Genomic DNA, 7,085 nt, shown 5'->3' on the forward strand with positions numbered 1-7,085 from the left:
CCGGGGGGGGGGGGGGCAGGCTTCCTCTGGAATGTCCAAGGCTGGCCCTCCCGGCCACAGGGCCCTTGCACTCACTGTCCCCTCTGCCAGGACTCTGCCTCCCACCCTGCCTGGCAGGTCAGAATGCACCCACTCGGTGCCCCTCGCCTGCCCAGCCTCTGCCCCGTGGTCCAACCCCGGGGTGTGCCACATGGGACAGTGTCTGAGCTGAGAGCTGGCTCCAGCCTCGCCCAGGCGCGCACAGTAGGCACTTAGTGAGGAGGGAAGGAGGAGGGATGCCCAACACGGGGACCTGCCCTGCAGCTTGTCCCTATTGGGTGCCAGGCTGTCCTCTGCCACCCTACAACAGGACACTGTGTCCTCCCCTCTGTTCGAGGAAACGGACTTGATGCACAGACTGGCCCAGGACAGTGCCTGGGGACAGTTCAGGTGACAGTAACGGGGCGGACAGTGTAACTGTGTCTGCAGACCCATGGGGAGGCAGGTCACGTGCAGAGGCCTCCCTGAACACTCAGGCACACGTGTCTGTGACCTGCACTGGCCGGCCGAGGCTGGGCTGGGTGACACCCTGCAGACCCTGGCGGGTGCTCTCTGTCCCTCTTCTCAGAGGAGAGAAATGAGACAGTGGCCGATGGGACCAGCAGATGGCACAGTGATTACATTGCTGGGCTCCCACGTAGTGGACCACAGTTTGAGTCTCGGACCAGTGGCTTAAAACTCATGCCAGGCGTGTGTGTGTGCATGCCCCAAGTCCCGAGAGGAGAATGGAGGAGAAGGGGTTGCGTCGTGGCCGTTCCCCCTGGGGGTGGTTTCTCACTTTCTGTCTCTCTGTCTCTCCAGCAAGTGCACGTGTCCTATAGCAAAAATCTCTGTAAAAACACAAAAGATGATGGGCCGGCAGGTGGCATGGAGGTTGGGGGCTGGACTCCCACAAGGCCGACTGTGGTTCGAGTCCCAGACCTGGTAACTTGCTTTCTCACTTTCCCTCTTTCTCTCACTCTGTCCCTCTCTGTCAAATTAAAATAAACAAACAACAAACAAATTAAAAAAAAAAAAAGCGATGGAGTGTGGCTGGGGTCCCATGCCACCTGCCCTATTCTGACTTCGGGGCCGGCCGCCTAGCTTGGTCCTCAGGGCGGCCTGGGCCAGGGGCAAAGAGCGAGGGCAAGCCTGCACCTTGCCACTTCTCCGAAGCTCGGCCTCCTCTGCAAGATGGGCCACGCCCTGGGGGGTACTGGGGCAGCTGAACCAGGGTGGACAGGGTCCTGAGACCGCGTCCTTGTCGAGCATCCTGGCGCCCCTGGGATCTGGTGGGAAGCGCTAGATCAGGAGTCGCCCCCTCTCTCTGAGCCCGTCTTCCCACGGGGCCAAAAGCAGGTAACGCCGGCTGAGTTCTGGGGCTGTCGGGATAGTTAAAAGAGAGGATGGGCCACCAGCTGGGGGGTGGTAACGTGGCCAACTGCGGTTCGAGTCTCAGACCTGGCAGCTTACTTTCTCTCTTTTTGGGGGGAGAGGTTTTTGCTATAGGGCACGTGCACTCGCCAGACAGACAGAGAGAGAAAGCGAGAAATCACCCCCGGGGGGATGGCCACGCCGCAATCCCTTCTCCTCTGTTCTCCTCTCGGGATCTTGGGCACGCATGCACACGCGCCCAGTGTGAGCTTAAGCCACCAGGTCCGGGATGCGAACTGCGGTTGACTACGTGGGAGTCCAGCCACACAGCATTATGCTAACTGCTGGTCCCAATGGCAGCTTACTTTCTCACTTTCTCTTTCTCTCGTACGTGCCCTATAACAAATTTCAAACAATCATTTTTTTACGAAGTTTAATAAAAGAGGACCAATGTGGCTGGGCTCCATCTGAACTAGGATGGACAGGGGAGATCAGTGCTTGGGTGTGAGCAGCAAGGCATCTGTGGTTCAAGAGAAAACCTACGCTCCTAAACCAATTAGAGTAACTTGCCTTTGCAACAAGACAGGAAAAAGAACTGTTAACTTGCCTTTGCAACGAGACAGGAAAACAACAAAACCCGCACCCCTTTGTTGGAACACAGCAAACAGTAACTGTCTCCACATTGTATGCGAAATGTCTCCAGGATGAAAATTAGAAACTGCAAAGGCGGGGAGGGTGGGGGACGTCCTGTTCTGAGTCTTTCTCACCACTTGATGCCAGCCTATGCATGCGGGCAACCTTTTCAATGAAACAACCACAAGGGTTTGTGTCACTGCCATCTGTTTCCAAAATAAAATTTAAGGGCAGTGGGTGGTGTAGTGGTTAAAATGCTGGACTCCCACATGGCCAGCTACCGTGCAGGTCCTGACCTAGCAGCTTGAGCCTCACACCAGGCACGTGTGCGTGCGTGTCTGGAATCCCAGGAGGAGAGGAGAGAAGAAGGAATTGCGGCATGGCCATCCCCCCAGGAGTGATTTCTCACTTTCTCTCTCGGGTGAGCACACCCTACAGCAACAATCTCTCAAAAAATAAAATAAAACCCAACACCTACTAATAATCACAGCAATGATACTGAGGAAAAAGCCCACTGTAACCTCGATCCAGGGGACATGAGGCCGGCAGGGGCCTGCCCGCCTTTAGAAGCTCTCCAGACCTCCGGCTGGAATGAGCGAACAACTTAGCGAGGCCACCTGTGCCCAGTGAGGGGGGCCTTCACACCTCCCCGGCAGAGGGCAGGGGTGCAGGGGGCTGGCGAGATGCCGCCCCGCTCAGTGCAGCGCCTTACCTTGGAAGGATGCCATCTTCCTGGTACTGGTCAGTTCGTGGTGAGTGACCATCAGGGCCTGTCTGAACTTCAAGTTGGTCTCCCTGGAAACAAGCAGGGGGGGAGGGTGAGAAGGCTGCGAGGAGCCAGCTGCACCTGGCAGGAGCCGTCCGACCCCTCGGCCCACACCCGCGTGCCCGCTGCCCGTCGGAGGGCTGAGGCTTGCATGTTTGCCAGCGGGCTGAGCCAGGGCCTGGGCCTCTCACCCTCAGGCACGTAGTAGGGCAGAGGTGGGCCCCCCTGGCCTGCTCCGACCCGCACCCTGCACTCGGGATCAAAGGCCCGGGCAGACCCGTCCCTACCCGTCAATGTCGGCCGTCTCCACATAGCACAGGCTGCTGGGCTCCGAGCTGGCCAGCAGGACCAGGTCAGCCTGTGGGCAGAGACGGCATGGCTGGGCCGCACGGCGGCCGGGCAGGGCGTGGGCAGGGGCTCCTGGGCCGGCGGCCACTCACCGGGACGGTGCTGTCCTTGCTGAGACAGACCACGTCCCCCACACGCAGGTCCTTCCACCGCTGCCGTGAGAAGCTGCCGGGAGGGAGGTCGAGAGGCCCACTGCCCACGCCAGCCCGGGGAGGAGGCCCGGGGTCCATGCCACCTCCCAGAGCTCCCATCTCCAGACCAGTTGCCACCTCCCCCAGGAAGCCTCCCCAGACCTCCCGCGTCCCTCCTCAGAGGCCTACGAGCAGTGCAGCGACCCTGTGGCCACACCCAGGCTCATGTTGCCTCCCCACACACCAAGCCCGGCTGTGCCGGAGTCTGTGCCTGGGAGGGACCCAGCACCGGGCCACTGGCCTCACCTTCTCCCGGTCAGGATCTGGCAGGGCCTGTTGTTGATGGCTTTGTCACTCCGGTGCCGGCCCTGGAGCAAGGCGACAGGTCAGGGTGTGGCCCTGGCTCCAGGACTGCCAAGACCTGCCAGCTGCAGCTGGTAACCAGCACCACTGACCAGGCGGCCACGGCACTGCCCGGCGCCCCAGCCACAAGGGACACCAGACCATGTGGCCATGGAACTGCTTGGTGCTCCAACCAGAAGGGACACCAGACCACGCGGCCACAGCACTCCCCGGGTGCCCCAGCCAGAAGGGAGTCCAGACCACGCGGCCACAGCACTCCCCGGGTGCCCCAATCAGAAGGGAGTCCAGACCACGTGGCCACGGCACTTTGTGTGCCCCAACCATAACGGCCACCAGACCACGTGGCCAGAGGGCCCACGGGCATAGCCCTCTGCTCAGTGTCCTGGGCCTGGGGACCCTGCCGCCCCGGCACCAGCCCTGCCGCCACACTCACGATGTCATCCATCAGGTCCCGGGCCGCACGGATGGCGATGAGGCACACGAGGGGTGCGAAGAGGGTGAACCAGGGCAGGGTGGAGATCTCGGGGATGCCCTGCCGTGCAGAGGGTCACACGCCCACCCTCGGCAGGCCACCCCGGCTCAGGGCAACCCCCTCAGGGTCTCCACAGTGCCTCATCTTCTCAGTAAACCGGTGTTTGCCAAGCCCAGCCGCCATGCCGCTTCCTCCAGAAAGCCCTCCGGCCTGCAGCTTGGCCCTCCTCGGGCCTCAGTGCCACCCCTCCCTCAGCCCTGTTCTTCCTGCCACCCTTCTGATCTGAGCTCCATGCAGCCCCCAGACCGCCCGGCCAGACTCCAAGCCACCTCCAGATGGTGCCAGGGTCCCACTGGGTCCGCGGCCGGGAACTCTGTCGAAGCTCGGTTCGTGTTTAGGGACTCGATGGGTCAAAGTGGCGTGAGAGGCCGCCCTGGGCCCCCTCGGGTGAGCTCGGCAGCCGAGGCCGTCCAGCCCCGGGAGGCCCGTGCCCACCGGAGCCCCCGCCCTGCTGGCAGAGGGCGCCCTCCTCGGCCCCAGAGCACCCGTGCAGCCCGATGGCTCACCCCGCGGGAGGCTGGCCGGGCGGGCCGTCACCTGCAGGACGATGACCAGCAGGAAGTAGAGGTTGGACAGGCGGTGGAACTGCTCGTACAGGTTCAGCGGCAGGAAGGAGAAGACGCTGTACTTGGCGGTGTGGATGACGTTGGTCTAGAAGAGCCGCAGACGCTGCCTGCCCACCCACCTCGCCGTGGGCCCGCGAGCGCCCAGACTGGGGAGCACAGAGCTGCGGGCCGCAAGCCCGGGGCTTCCCCAGGCACGACGCCCAGGACACCTGGAGGAGTCCAGGCAGGGGCCCCACGCCCACCCGGCTGGAGCGGGGCTCCCGGGGCGCAGGCGGGACTCAGAGCAGAGCCCGGCGCCAGGGGCGGGCCCGGGTGGGGCGGCCCCAGCTGCGGTGCCCACCTTGTACTTGTCCCTCCGCCAGCACAGGAACACCTTCTCCTTGAAGCGCGCATGGTAGGCCCGGTCGTTGGCCTTCACCTCCCAGGTGAATGCTGGGGGAGAGGCCCGCCTTGCAGCCCGACACAAACACCCTAACGACACCCCGAGGGCCTAGTGGGTCCCGGGGGCCAGGCCCGGGGGATGCCCAGCCTTTGTAAACAAAGGGGAGGGGCGCCCGAGGGCCACCCCACACACGGCGCCTGGGCAGGTGGGCCGGACGGCCACCCACCGACCACTGCCGGTCACACCAGACTCCCAGCAGGTCCCAGGTCACCGTTCCCGCCACCGCCCTTCTACACATGGGGTAACCGAGGCCCAGGCGGGGCTCCAGCCCAGAGGTCCCGGAAGCGGCTAGGGCTGCCTGCCGCCCCAGGAGAGGCCCCCGAGGCCTGGCCCACATGCCCGCGACTCAGACCTGAGTTCCCCTCATCGTCCTCGTAGTCCTCGTCTCCGTAGGTTGGGTGGCCCATGCTGGTGGGGCTGCGGGGAGGGGCCCGTGGTCACAAAGGTGCCACCCTGGCCAGCAGTGTCCCCAGCCCCCTCGCTCAGTGCCAGCCCGGCCGGCCCCCCCCGCTCAGTGCCACCCTGGCCGACAGTGTCCCCCACTCCCCTCGCCGTCACGGCCTACTGCAGCCTCTTCCCTGGGCACTGGAGGGCCAGCCACGGTGACATGCCCTCCCTTGGACACTCTCAGACCCAGGGGAGGTCCCAAGCTGACCCCTGAACCATAACAGGCCTGCGTCCACCACACTCTGCGGCTGGCATCAGGGTCACCTCTCCTCCTACCCCGGCCACGCCAATCTCCAGCCCTGCAGCCCTGCAGCCCTGCAGCCGGCGCGGGTCCCCTGCCTGGGTGACCGAGTGGCCCCAGTGTCCTTACCCAGCACGCGGCGCCTGCCTGGGCTGGCACCTGCTCAGCTGGTGTCTGCTGACCGACCAGGTGAGCCCTGGGCTTATGCTAGGGGTTGTGCTGGTTTGAGGGTGTGTGGCCGCCAGGCAGGGGCCGCCGGGGCAGGGGCCGCCGGGGCAGGGCCGGGAAGGAGGGCAGGGAACCACGATGGGGGGAGGTGGGGCTGACGCAGAGCAGTCTGGGCCGGCCATGGCTGGGGACCCGCCTGGCTCCCCTGGCATCAGGTGCAGCGCTGGTGACCCTGTGCGAAGCACCCACCAGAGCCCTGCCCCGCCCTGGAACCCGCAGAAAGGGTCCTCGTGGTCAGCAGGGCTTCCTCACCCGTCTGGTCTCACTTCATAGTCCCCTGACCGGGCGGGCCGGGAGACACGCCACCGCGGGGCTCCCCCTCCTCCCGGGGCGTCCCCCATCCTGGCTCTGGGTGCCTTCAGTCTCGGCTTCTTTCCCTTCCTTGCCGTGCTCAACCCCGCACCTCCCCGGGCAGGGACCGCTGCGTCTGAGTCATGGGTGTCCCCAGGGCCTGCTCCAGGGCAGGGCCAGGCTCGGAGCCAGCTCTGGGGCTCCTGGGAGCCTGGGCAGGCCAGTGCCCATTCAGCAGACTGGGAAAAGTGAGGTTCAGGTGAGGAGGGGCTTAGGGGCAGGACCGGGAGGCCCGTGGGCCGACTAGGGGTGCAGGGACAAGCTGGATGGGCGCAGAAGGGCACCCCAGCTAACAGCCGCCCACCAGCCAGGCCCGTCTTTCCGCAGCAGCGGCTCAGGGTTGATGGCCAGAGAGCAGCCCCGCTGCCTCCCTGCACCAGGGGACTCGGATCCACAGGACCCCCGGCTCTCCCGCGGCCCCTCCACGGCCCCGGTTGCACGAACCTCTAGGGTGCGCACTCTCTTCCGCCGCGGCGACCCCCAGCCCTCAGCCTGGGCGGAGCCTAGAGAGGGTGCGCCGGTGCCGGGGAGGCACAGCAGTGGGAGCGCCCGACGCTCACCTGCGCAGGCCAGGCTGCCTGGGGCGGGCCGCGGGCGTCCAGGGCGGCGGACGTGGTGAAGCTGTTAGCCCGGCGCCAACGGGCC

General features: G+C 64.9%; 1 protein-coding gene across 1 annotated transcript in view; it reads right to left on the reverse strand.

The window, feature by feature from the left end:
• The window catches only part of ATP8B3 (ATPase phospholipid transporting 8B3), a 24,526-nt gene extending 17,447 nt beyond the window's left edge, over positions 1-7,079 (reverse strand). The window contains exons 1-9 of the mRNA XM_014585494.1: positions 6,885-7,079; positions 5,526-5,590; positions 5,072-5,202; positions 4,703-4,816; positions 4,067-4,165; positions 3,577-3,638; positions 3,232-3,304; positions 3,079-3,149; positions 2,738-2,820 (exon numbers count right to left, since the gene is read on the reverse strand). Of these exons, the coding sequence (XP_014440980.1) occupies positions 2,738-2,820; positions 3,079-3,149; positions 3,232-3,304; positions 3,577-3,638; positions 4,067-4,165; positions 4,703-4,816; positions 5,072-5,202; positions 5,526-5,580 (688 nt within the window). The 5' untranslated portion in view covers positions 5,581-5,590; positions 6,885-7,079. The remainder of the gene's footprint in view (positions 1-2,737; positions 2,821-3,078; positions 3,150-3,231; positions 3,305-3,576; positions 3,639-4,066; positions 4,166-4,702; positions 4,817-5,071; positions 5,203-5,525; positions 5,591-6,884) is intronic.
• Positions 7,080-7,085: the final 6 nt, after the last annotated feature.

This window comes from Tupaia chinensis, unplaced genomic scaffold, assembly GCF_000334495.1.
Source record: "Tupaia chinensis unplaced genomic scaffold, TupChi_1.0 Scaffold149964_2, whole genome shotgun sequence".
In the NCBI taxonomy this organism is placed as follows: domain Eukaryota; kingdom Metazoa; phylum Chordata; class Mammalia; order Scandentia; family Tupaiidae; genus Tupaia; species Tupaia belangeri.